General features: G+C 34.1%; 1 protein-coding gene and 1 pseudogene across 1 annotated transcript in view; both read right to left on the bottom strand.

The window, feature by feature from the left end:
• Positions 1–597: 597 nt before the first annotated feature.
• The window catches only part of LOC128869545 (uncharacterized), a 35950-nt gene continuing 23486 nt past the window's right edge, over positions 598–13061 (bottom strand). Inside the window, exons 2-4 of the mRNA XM_054112112.1 lie at positions 3134–3231; positions 1628–1730; positions 598–1572 (exon numbers count right to left, since the gene is read on the bottom strand). Of these exons, the coding sequence (XP_053968087.1) occupies positions 910–1572; positions 1628–1730; positions 3134–3231 (864 nt within the window). The 3' untranslated portion in view covers positions 598–909. The remainder of the gene's footprint in view (positions 1573–1627; positions 1731–3133; positions 3232–13061) is intronic.
• On the bottom strand, positions 8811–11303 carry LOC128869546 (fatty acid-binding protein, muscle-like; annotated as a pseudogene).

Below are 13061 nucleotides of genomic sequence, written 5' to 3'. Positions count from 1 at the left end.
TTCCGCGAATCACCGCACGCGCTTAATAACCCAAAACTGTAAATATCTCGACAACTTACCCATAAAAAAATTTGCTCGATTTTCGGAATCAGTACGCGATTACTACATATAAATTTAAATAGACATTCGTTTCGCATTTTTGCTGCAAACCAGAGATATTATTCATTCAATGAAAAGTGGTATACTATCAAACAACTGTAAGCAAACCAGAACTAATTTAAAATTGAGCTTATTTAGTTATTAAAAACAGATATTCAATATATATATATATAATTGGCGCGTATACCCTTTTTGGGTGTTTGGCCGAGCTCCTCCTCCTATTTGTGGTGTGCGTCTTGATGTTGTTCCACAAATGGAGGGACATACAGTTTCAAGCCGACTCCGAACGGCAGATATTTTATGGAGCTTTTTGATGGCAGAAATACACTCGGAGGTTTGCCATTGCCTGCCGAGGGGCGACCGCTATTAGAAAAATGTCTTTCTTAATTTTGGTGTTTCACCGAGATTCGAACCAACGTTCTCTCTGTGAATTCCGAATGGTAATCGCGCACCAACCCATTCGGCTGCGGCGGCCGCCATATTATATACTCATATTGATAATACGATCATTGTTTTTTATTTAATTATTTACTTTGAAGTCAAGCATAGCTCATACGCTTTTTATCTTGTGAATATCGGTTTTTAAGAGTAATAGATAACAAAATATTTCTTACGTTTATATATACATTTATATCACTGCGATTTATATCGTCAAATAAAATTCCGGACTAGGTCTAAATTCATGAATATAGAATAAAAACAGAAAAATTTAATAACATTTCTTTACATTACACAAATATATTATATGTGTGATTCCTATACCGCTAGATACAATATATGAAATATTTTAAACAAGCAAGCACAGAAATATTACCGCTTTTTCTTAAAGGTTTTATTAAGTTTTCGTCGTTTTAAAATCATTTCATACAATGCCTCTAGACCTTCTTGCAGACCTTCCCCAGTAATGGCACAGGCCGGTTGAATATACCAGCCTTTAAATTGATGAGATGCCGCAGAATAGCTAGTGGCTTTATTTGGCTTCTTTTGCAAAAACAGCGTATTAGTAGCTGTAGCAGTGGGTGCTGTAACCTCTGACGGTGATGATTCATATATTAAATTTTTATCAAGAGTTGTAGCTTGCACAGAGCATGTATTTATGTTGCTTGTATTACTAACTTCATCCTTTGGCTCATATTCGGGATCAGGTCCTATTAAATTTAGCGATGTAGCCGCAGTAGATGGTGACGCAGAAAATTTAATATTTAAATTTCTCGTAATACCACTTTCACCACCAAATCCAAACGAGTTACTATGCTGGGATATCGGTGTCAAACTTCTGTGAAATGTATTCTTACTGTTTATACTGTTGCTGCAGCCCACAATATTACCAGTTGAAGATGAGCTAGAACTTGCATTTAGTAGATGTACAGCAGGATACAATAGTTCATGCAGTCCTAAGAGCTTTTCTAATTCCTTCGGATTACGAGCACTGGGTAAATCTTGTTTGTTAGCTAGTATTAGGACAGGAACACCCTATAACCACTGACACTATTAACTTTCCTTGAAGGAAATAACATATCTGCTTTACCTGATTATCGGGACATTTTGCTGTACGTATAAGTTCCATTTTGGCTTCCTCCATTCGCTCCACATCAACCGAATCAACCACAAACAGAATGCCATCGGTACATCTAAAATTCAATACGAATAGATAATAATAGATTTATTTCCCTTACACTCGAGTTTTTTCTACAACATTGGCGAAATTTTCAGAATCTATCTCCTAATTCTGTTATGCACTCTCCTCATAGTTAGCTCGGGTTATATTTGCTCTCATAAGTTATAATTTGCCATGCTTAATGAGTGATACACTTTTTTACTTAAAACCAGAGTTGGGCCTGTAAACTGTTTACATTGTTTACAGCAATTGTTTACATGTAAACAATGTAATTGTTTACAAGCTAATTGTTTACGTAAACAATTCATTTTTGTAAACAATTGTAAACAATTCATTTTTTTTGCTTTTTTTATGAGTCAGAAACAATCTACTACTAATTAAGCATTTTCACTATTTTTCAAACAGTTTTCCAAGCTTGTAATAAAAATAGTTAAAAATACGCTTTAATATTTAGTATTTTAATATTTTTATTAATTTTCACTGTCCGATTCTTCATTGATTTGGTCAATTTTCATTTGATAATAAATAAAAAGTAGCTTTTTGGACCTTGCAAACGAGAGTCTGTTCCTCAAATCTGAATGAATAAAATTCCAATTCGAAAATAAGCGTTCAATTTGCGCAGAAGAGGTGGGTATATTGATTAATTTCAAAGCTGTTTCTGCCAGATGTGGATATTTTATCGATGCCATTCTCCAATATAAACAGGCATCTTCGCTCAAGTTTTTTGACTGTAATACGCCGAAGTAGGATCTTCTGTTCAGAAATAGGTCAAGCTCCTGCAAAGCTTCTCCACACATAGTATTAAAAAGGAAATCCGTTACATTAGCAGTTTTATCAGGATCTAACTTATTTCGGTCATGATATGGATACAAATAATAAGCTGCTAGAGAGTAGACATTAAGCGCTTGCTCATTACGTCGTTCGTATATAGTTCTAGACATATGCTGGTAAACGTTTACAATTGTTTACATTATTTACAATTGTTTACAATGTAAGTGTAAACAATCCAAAAAATGTTGTAAACGCCCAACCCTGCTTAAAACCGCACTAACGATGTTTTTTCTTTTTATACACTTATTTTTGACAATGGTATTATATTTATCATGTTCTTATTAATACATATATAGTATAAGCTGCTCAGAGTTTTAGTTTTGTGTAAAGTCATAACGTAGGACGTTCTAAAACTTTTATGAGCTGTGAATTGCCTAAATTGAAGATGAATGGTTCTAAAAAAATATTACATAAAAATATTGCATAAAAAAAATTTTGCTTCAGAGGCGACAGTAAACGACACAAAAGAAGAAAAACGGATATCTGACCTCAATTTTTTTTCACGTCTATTCGATTAAACTCTAGGTATGGGATCGTTATTTTTTTTTTTTGTGGTTTCTTTGCGTATAATTAAATCAAACTTACCGCGTGTAACTTCGCCAAAGAGGTCGAAGCTTTTCCTGCCCACCAACATCCCACACAAGAAAATGTATCCCCTTTGCTTTGCCAAGAGTACCTTGGACCTGAAACAGAAGTACGTACAGTATTAACACATTAGAATTAAAAGCAAAATTTCTGAAATAATGTGGAGATCGCTACGATCGAACAAAAACTTTTTCTGTTCTTTAACTTTAAAGATTGAAAAATCTTGTTAAAACAATGACCTTAAAGCAAAATTCCTTCATATCACCAATTAACGTAATAAATGCCATAAGCGACAACTCGCTGAAATGAAAGTTTTCGTACAATCTAAGACTGTAACTTAAACAGACAACGCTGGTTTACCATACTTTTTGGCTTTCTCCGTACAAAGCGAATAGATACTTATAGGTATTGTGGCATATTTAAAGATTTTGCTGTTGCATAAAATTAAAACAAAAGAAAGAAAGAAATTCAATTCGGAGTCCATTTTTTGTAAAGAATTCTGTGTCACATCCCGATCGCCATAACCGAGTCCTTTTGTGCATAATAATAATTAACGGAGATTACATTTCCTGAATATTTTTCTACATGAACCACATTCTTGGATCTACCTTTAGGAGACGACGCAGAACAGGGAGATCAGGGGTCTAAATTTCCTAGTTACCGGAACGACCCGGATTTATGTCCGGCCAAGGACACTCCAGCTGCACTCCCCAAACATTTATGGGGAGGGCTTATGATTTTACAACAACAACATCGGGCGCAGAAAAATTCATACGCAACGATAGTGATTGCTCAAAAATACGTTCTTCTTGTTGTGAGATCGCTATAATCGCAATAAATGTTCGAGCAAACGAGCGTTCGTGAAAAAGTTGCCTTCGTTCTCGATAGCTAATGAACGCAATGATACGAAATATCTTCGCTTATGGTCACTCACCAACGTAATTAATCGCGAGCGAACGCAATCTTGCGCCAATGCAATGATGACATGTGTTTGCTTTGTGACTATAAAAATTAGAAATATACAAAATCTCGTTTACCTTTATTTAAGTGAAACAGGCTTGTATCAATCATATTACTATTTTTCGTTATTGCATTTTCGCAATGCCACTAAGTCGCGATTTAAGGAATAAAGATGGCGCCCATCTCGTATCGCTATTCCACTCTCACCAATTGTACCAATGTGACGTCACACCCACAGCGATTCTATTATATTCGAACATAGCAACTTATTCTGTTATTTGTGTAATTTGTTCTTGCATTTTTACTCACGTTGTCACATTTCTGCATCAGCGTGACATCCCACAAAATTTACTTCTCTCTTATGGGCGCAATCTAGTATTCTATCATTCTTGTGCATGTCCAATAAGTACCCGTGGTAGAAATGAAGACACCATTTTTTTAAACATGTTTTTTTTATTTTTCAACATAGTCCCCTTTTAGAAAGATATAAATCTCCCAACGCTCCGGCCATTTTTACCCCTCCAATAAATAGGATTTGTCGGCGATGACTTCTTCGTTTGAACTATATTTTTTCCCCGCGAGCCATTTCTTCATGTTAGGGAACACGAAAAAGTCGCAGGGAGGTGGGTGTGGCAGCAATTCATAACGCAATGAATGTGTTAGTGTTTTAAGTGAAAGCGGTCGAATAACTCACTGTAGTATTGTCCAGTGATCGTTCTTCCATTTTCTACAAAATCCGTGAGGGTGACGCCATTCGCATCCCAAAAACATAGTCACCAAAATCTCTCGGGCCGATGGGACTGTCTTCGCCTTCTTTGGAGCAGATTCACCAGGATAAATTCATTGTTTTGATTGTTACCTAGTTTCTGGTGTGTAATGATGAGTCCAGGTTTCATCAATGGTGACAACTCGACGCAAAAATTCCTTCGGATCTCGCTTAAATTGCTCCAAACACTGCTTCAAAGTTAACAGCTTGTTGTCCTCCGTGAGCAATTGCGGCGTCCATCGATCCGATAATGTTTTCATCGGCAACTTATCGTGTAAAATATTAATTGCCGTTCTAATCGATACACCTATGGCCTCTGTTACTTTGCGCTCCTTCATTCATCGATTAGCGAGAGTCATGTTATGGAGTTTTTGAATGATTTCCTCGGTAATCACGTCCACTGGGCGCTCTGGTCGCTTCTCATCAAAAATGGATGTTCGCCCACGTTTAAATTCGTTGAACCAATATCTAACTGTGGCCATAGATCCCGAAACGTCCCCATAGACAGCATCCACTTTTTCCCATCTAAAAACAACAAGCGAACTACCGAACGATACTGCTTTTTTCCCATCTTAACGAAAATCACGAAACACGTCTTACTCGAATAACTGGCAAATCCAAACTAACCTATCAATCGGTCTGAAATTTGTTTTGCCATCGTTTGGGAGATGGCAGAACACGATGCTAACATCCACTTCCCTCAAGAACGCCCTCTATCATCAAACACGGGTGCTTATTGAAACGCCCTCGTAAATACGTTTGCAAGTAGGCGCATGCTTGCAGTGATAGAGCATTATGCGCTTGCATCAGAAGAAGTTAGTACATACATATGTACTACATACCTACGTTAGGATGAAAATATAGGAAAAACATAAAAAGGATTAAATCTGAAAATCGGAGGTATCATATCGTATTGAGAAGTCCACACATTGCCGACGTCGACCGACGTTGTATACCAGATATTTTTGGCATCTGTTGTGATTATGAATGAAAAGTGATGCAGGATCGTCAATGTATAAGTGTTATTATTTTATTGAAGAGCTTTAGAGCAAACCTGCCGACTAAAGATTCCTTTGTAAATAAAAGATTTTTATTCAGTTAGGGCAAATGACTGCCTTCCAACTATCAGGTTGAGACTGAGCTGCCTTCTGATAGAATGGCTTTATTTTTATACTTTCTTTTTGCCTTGTCATCAATAAAATATGCATAATTACAATCAAACATTGTTACAAGTAAAAATCAATAACAAAATTGTAAACACTTAAAAATACTATACAAATGAAATTCTGCTTAGGTTGACTTAAATTTTGCTTAGGTTAACTTACTTCACAGTGAGCTATGGCTTTGCTTTGGAGTGGGGTATCATATGACAAAAAAATGTATTTGGTGTGTGCCATGTGTTTACTTATGTTTCGGGTTTCAAAAAAAAAGGAAAAGAACTTTTGTCATTGAAATTGAAATGAAAAGAATTATGTCATTAAAGTAGAGTAAGTTGAAATGAAAAGAATTATGTCATTGAAATTGAAGAGTAGAGTGAATTGAAATGGTTTACATAATTTGAGTTTGAGTATTAAAAATATATTTAAAGAATTCGAAAGAAATTTGAAAGTGAAGTGGAGGTACTCTACACCCCTATGGTTAAGATTGAAAATTACTGTGCTAAAAAAATTTGTTTAAATTTTGCAAGTTCAGTGGTTTTCAATAAAAATAATTTTATGACTTTATAAGTTTCTTAATATATCTAAATCTATTTTTAATTCTATGTTTTATAATAAATTTTTCTTAAATTTATTTAATATGATAATGTTTTAGGTGATTTTGTATTTCTTAAGGGTATTATTATGATATTCCTTAAGCTTATTGTTAATTTGTAATACAGAATAGACTCCTTTACGCTCCACTATGAGATAAGGGCCATGATATGGACTTTGCTGTTTTCTTCTACTTTCTAGTTTTACAAATATCCAGTCACATACTTTTAATTCTGATGTGTTACTGTTCTTGTCATATAGTTCTTTTCTCTTTTGTTTTGTTAGTTTTATCAGCTCTTGTGCCCTAAGAAGTGACTCTTTTAGTCTAAGTTTCATCTCATTTGCGTAATTGTTTAAGTTATATACTGGTTGATTGTCCTCGATTATGTAAGTTGGTAAGCGTGGAAGTTTTCCGTATATTAACTCGTACGGTGAAAATTCCGTCTCTATGTTCGGCGTGGTATTAAAAGCAAATGCAAAATAAGGTAGCCATTGGTCCCATTCGTGATTTTCTACGAAGTGTAACAGAAATTCATTTAGGACTCTGTGACTCCTTTCAACTGTTATTGTCTGATGGTGATAGGGTGCTGAAAAGGTCTGCTTTATATTTAGTATTTCGCATATATTTTTCATTAATTCATTTGCAAACTCTGTACCTCGATCAGATTTTAATGTTTTAAAAAGTCCGTATTTTAGTATTACCTGTTCTACTAGTGTCTTTGCGATAGAAATTGCTTCTTTAGTTTTCATTGGGAATAAGATTACGTATTTTGTCAGTTCGCATTGTACCGTTAAAATATATCGGAAACCATTTGATATAATCAATGGTCCTACTGTATCTATGCTTAAATTTTCAAAGCTTGTACTAGGTGTGTCCGTTATTGTCATTTTTCCTTTTATGTACTTTGTCTGCTTGTTTCGAGTACATTCTTTACAACTGTTTATATATCGTCATATATATCATTTTTCTCATGTTCTTCCATATGTATTTTTGCTTTAATTTTAAGATAGTTTTTCTTATACCCAGATGTCCTCCTAGTGCTGAATTGTGATACTCAAAGATTAAATTTTTTTATAATTTCTTCGTCATTAATTTGTTTTGGGGCTTTATATAAAATTATTCTTAAGGGTCTTAATTTTTGGTCTAATCTTTCACTTTGTAACTTGTTGAATGCATTCTTAAAATTTTCAATATTCATTTCTCTTAATAAATTATCTTTTGCTAGCGCTAGCTTTTCTATATTTCTTTTAGTCGCTATTGATGATAGTTTCGCCATGGTTGAAACGTATTTCAGAGGCTCCTCACTATATCGGACTATTATATCCCCTTTTTTATTTATCTGTATTTCGAATCCTTTCATTTTTTCTTCGTATACGAATTTTAATCTTTTTATATTTCTTATATCGGCTGTGGACGTACATTCCCAAATGTGAAGTTGGTCTGACTTCGAATGAGAGTTGTAGTTCTCCTTGTCTACCCTGGTGTTATTTTTGGCAGACATTCCCCTTGTTATTACAAACATATTATTATTGTCATCACAATTCGTTGGTATCATTTTTTTTAGTATGTCTGAGTCTATCTTTATTCGTGATAGTGCATCGGCATTTGTGTTCATTTTGCCTTGCTTGTAGACTATTTCGAAATCATAGTCTGACAAATCAAGTCTAATCCTTGTCATCTTGGATGAAGGATTTTTGTGTGAAAATAAGGAGATAAGAGGTCTGTGGTCCGTTACCACGGTGAATTTTCTACCCATTAGGTATGGACGGAAGAAATTTGTTCCCCAGTGAATCGCGAGTAGTTCTTTTTCTATGACCGATTTATTTATATCATGTTTTACTATAATATGTACTAATATGCCTGACAAAGTCCTTACAATTTCTTCAATATTTTCCATTTAAAATGTAATTATAGAATTTCATTTTATTGTATGATATACATATATATACAATATATTTTTTTTTTTTTCTTAATACATTTGAAAAAAAAAATTTTATTTTACAATAATTTTTTTTTTCAACACCATTGTGCATTTTATTAAAGTTAATATAAATTCTACACTTTTTTTTTTCATTAAGGTGCACGAATATTCAATTTTATGTTTATTTAACTGAATGCAAAAAGTCACATCTGCTCTTATGCCGGTTTTGTGCTTAAATATTTGTCAATGATAAAAATTTTAAATTAATTGTTAATATATTTAAATGCATTAGCGAAAAATCTCTATTCAACAATATTTATCATAGCATGTGTGAACAATTTGGTGCGCGTCGTTAATAATATTGAGAATTATTTCACTTTAATTAGCCGCCTAATCACATAAAAATAGTTAATTGTTACCTAATACCAACTTCATACTTTTGATTACATTATTTTATGCATTAATCAGCAAATAATCAGTCATAAACAAAATTGGGATATTCATAATCCAAAATATATATATATGTATATGTAGTTATATAAAGTACAATGTATGCTGTATGATAGTTAGTTTTTCAATTATTAGTTTATCGCAAGAAGTGGCATTTTTTTATTTTAGATTACTTTAGCTTTTTGTTACTGTTGTTTTGAACTTCGCATGTAGCGCACTGCGCATTTATACAGCCTTGTAGACTCTGACGGACTTCACGTCGTTGAGGGTGAGAGTAGTCGTTAGCTCGGAGTCAGTGAATTCCCGAATAATGGTCGATGGTTTGTCACCCTTCTGTTCTTGCACCAATTTGTTACTATCCAGAGTGAAGACGCTCTTGAATTTGCGACCATCAAGTGTCTCTTCATCGAATTCCTCGCCCAGCTTGAAATTGATCGTAGTTGTCTTGAAAGTTGAGGTAGTGGTGAAAGAATAATTATCACCATCCTTCCTCAGTTCATACCGACACCCAATTCCTTCATGTATTCGTCGAAGTTTTCACTCTTTTCTAATTTGTATTTCTTTCCTTCCCAGACAGCCATTTTTACTAATAATTTATTTAGCGTTTAGGATCGTGCGCACTAATGATTTATTTAGCGTTTAGGATCGTCCGCAGGATCGCCATGAAAAGTTATGCAGGATCGTCAATGTATAAGTGTTATTATTTTATGGAAGAGCTTTAGAGCAAACCTGCCGACTAAAGATTCCTTTGTAAATAAAAGATTTTTATTCAGTTAGGGCAAATGACTGCCTTCCAACTATCAGGTTGAGACTGAGCTGCCTTCTGATAGAATGACTGTATTTTTATACTTTCTTTTTGCCTTGTCATCAATAAAATATGCATAATTACAATCAAACATTGTTACAAGTAAATATCAATAACAAAATTGTAAACACTTAAAAATACTATACAAATGAAATTCTGCTTAGGTTGACTTAAATTTTGTTTAGGTTAACTTACTTCACAGTGAGCTATGGCTTTGCTTTGGAGTGGGGTATCATATGACAAAAAAATGTATTTGGTGTGTGCCATATGTTTACTTATGTTTCGGGTTTCAAAAAAAAAGGAAAAGAACTTTTGTCATTGAAGTTGAAATGAAAAGAATTATGTCATTAAAGTAGAGTAAGTTGAAATGAAAAGAATTATGTCATTGAAATTGAGGAGTAGAGTGAATTGAAATGGTTTACATAATTTGAGTTTGAGTATTAAAAATATATTTAAAGAATTCGAAAGAAATTTGAAAGTGAAGTGGAGGTACTCTACATGAATTTTGTTATACGGGTTAAATGTACAGATGCAATACCCACTAGGAAAAATATTTTCCAACGCTATTGTGATTGGTCGTAAAACAACGGGCGAACTGGATGTTGCCAGTAGTACGAAATGGTTAAACCTGCCCTTGTTCAAGCCATGCGTAACTGTATCTAAACGTACGTATGTATCTAAACACGCATCAATAGAACCGAACGTTATTTCTACCGCCTTCAAGCCCAATTGAATTATATAAAAAGCATGTAAATAATTGTTGTACAATACTGGATAGTCTAACTGGCGGTCAAAACATAATTATTTTGAGTGACTTTAACTTAACCAATGTTAATTGGTGTTTCGACGATGATGCTAAGATATTAGTACCATATGGAGTATCAAGCGAAAGTGAATGTGAGGTGCTTAACATTTTTGCCGCATATAACTTCTGCTAGATTAACAGAGTACAAAAAGGTATCAATCGCTTACTGGATTTAGTATTCATAAGGGATGATCTAAAGTTTGCTGTCGAGCCCCTCTCTTCACCCCCTCTTCCTAACACCATACTCCTACACTTATTTGTTATTAACATATGTAATAACTGGCCCTTCTATTTTAGAAAAGATCGAATTTAATATTCCTTCTAGAATTCTTTGCAATTCGGAATTATTTACAATATAATTTTATTTAGAAATAGTTATGGTGTCAATGCTCCCACATCAAGAACTTGTGCTGAACTAATTTTAGTCTTGAATGCTTTAGATTTTGATTTCACGCAATCAAGGTCGTCTTCAGTTAAATATTTACGTATGTTTTTCTCTGCGCTACATCATTAGTATTTCATCTTAGGTCATGTATTTTATATGCGTCCTAATTTTAAGATTGATCTAGATTTAGATTAATGTTAATCTGTAAAAGTTTTGAACCTCAAGGCTTTAAATATAAATATGTATCTAGTCTGTAAGGTTCTTGTAATCACAGATTTAAACAAATAAATAAAAAAGGTCACTCGATTTTTGGCAAGCTTTTAATTCGATTAAGAACCTTTTTTTTGGGTTGTTCTTATTTTCGATATTGAATTAGAAAAAGCCGTGAATATCGCTTTTGACTTTATTCAGTATGCCAGCATGAGCACTGCCACCCTTCAATAATAGCTTTGAGGTCACTCTTCCCGTAACACTTTTTTTAATATTTATCTTCAGTTTTCTGTTGTCATTTTGATCAATGTTCACTCGTTTGATGACTTCGGTTGGACCGGGTGAGGGGAAGCCGGTTTATCAACTGATGCTCCCGATTGTGTTTTTTTACAGTATCTTCTCCTTTCCACTTCTTATTTCCTGGATAATCCGTGGTTTTAGTGACGCTCGCTGACTTTAACCGTTAGTGTACTTTTGACGTATCAGAAACGTCATGATGCACTTGTTTGCCCAAAGAGCGAATGACGTTTTTTTGTTTTGCAATTCTAATTACCTGAAGTCATCTTAATACTACATATGCGTGTGTCACTAATATTTTAGAAATAAACTAGCAAACCCCGCCCGCTTCGCTGGGCACACTAAAATAGAATAGATATGGTTTAGAACAGAAAATATATGGTTTTCATATTATTTATTTCTTTATTCTTTATTCAAGCGCTTTGGCATAAACAATATTTTTTGTTTTTCTATTTGTTTTTGAGTAAATATATAATGCTGTTGGCTTCCCAACACGTGAACAGCCAACGTATAGTTGACCATGGGTGAATACTGGTTCTTCTAAATTCATCCCGCATATTTCTAAAGTTTGCCCTTGTGATTTATTGATAGTTATTGCAAATGCTAAACGAATGGGCAGTTGCAAACGCTTGAATTCAAATGGCAATTCAGGTGGAATCATTGGAATTCTCAGTATTAGAACGTCTTCATTCTTGAATTTGCCAATTAAAATAGTTGCTTCGATAACATTATTCATCAATCGTTTGACTAGAAGTCTAGTTCCGTTACATAGCAGCTTTGTTCAAATTGATGTCTCTTGGTCGATTTGATCTGGACCGAGCCATTCGTTGCCGATTTGCTTCATTTTCTTCTTGACGTTTTTCTGATGTCGCGTTATTCCGAGCATTTCTCATGCGCCTATTATTATTTGTCGAGCGACTAATATGAATACGAGATTGTCTTGGCATTTGTACTGTAATAAACATTAAATACACTAAATTTGATGAAAACTTACATTAATTAATTCCAATTTACCACGTGAAAATTCCTAAATGTATAAGAAAAATATAAGCACGTGAGCGATTGTTAATTGAAAAAATAATAAATTTCTTTTTTCTTTTTGACGATTGTTTCTTAGTTATTCATTTGCGTTGATTTGAAATTAAAAAAAAATCTTTTTTCATGATCATCAAGTGTTAACAATGTGTGTAAGTTTGGTTTAACTCGGCGCAAAGACACGGCGGGTACACGTTTTAGCATATATTTCGAGACCCTAGTCATCAATAGGTATGAAAATTACCCCGTATTAAAGCACTTATCGACAGCTTTCATTTGATGCCCATATTGTACATACACAACCAAAGGTTACCCGGGTCCACGTTTTGACCTATATCTCGAGACCCCAGTCACGGCGCGGCATGAAAAATACTCTGTACTAAAGCATTCACCAACAGCTTCAATTTGATATCCATATTGTACAAACACATTCTAGGTTCCACGTTTTGGTCTCTATATCGAGACTCCAGTCACGGAGCGGCATGAAAAATACTCTGTACTAAAGCATTCGCCAACAGCTTCAATTTGATATCCATATTGTA

This window comes from Anastrepha ludens, chromosome X, assembly GCF_028408465.1.
Source record: "Anastrepha ludens isolate Willacy chromosome X, idAnaLude1.1, whole genome shotgun sequence".
NCBI classification, from domain to species: domain Eukaryota; kingdom Metazoa; phylum Arthropoda; class Insecta; order Diptera; family Tephritidae; genus Anastrepha; species Anastrepha ludens.
This window is presented reverse-complemented; position numbering and strand designations above follow the sequence as displayed.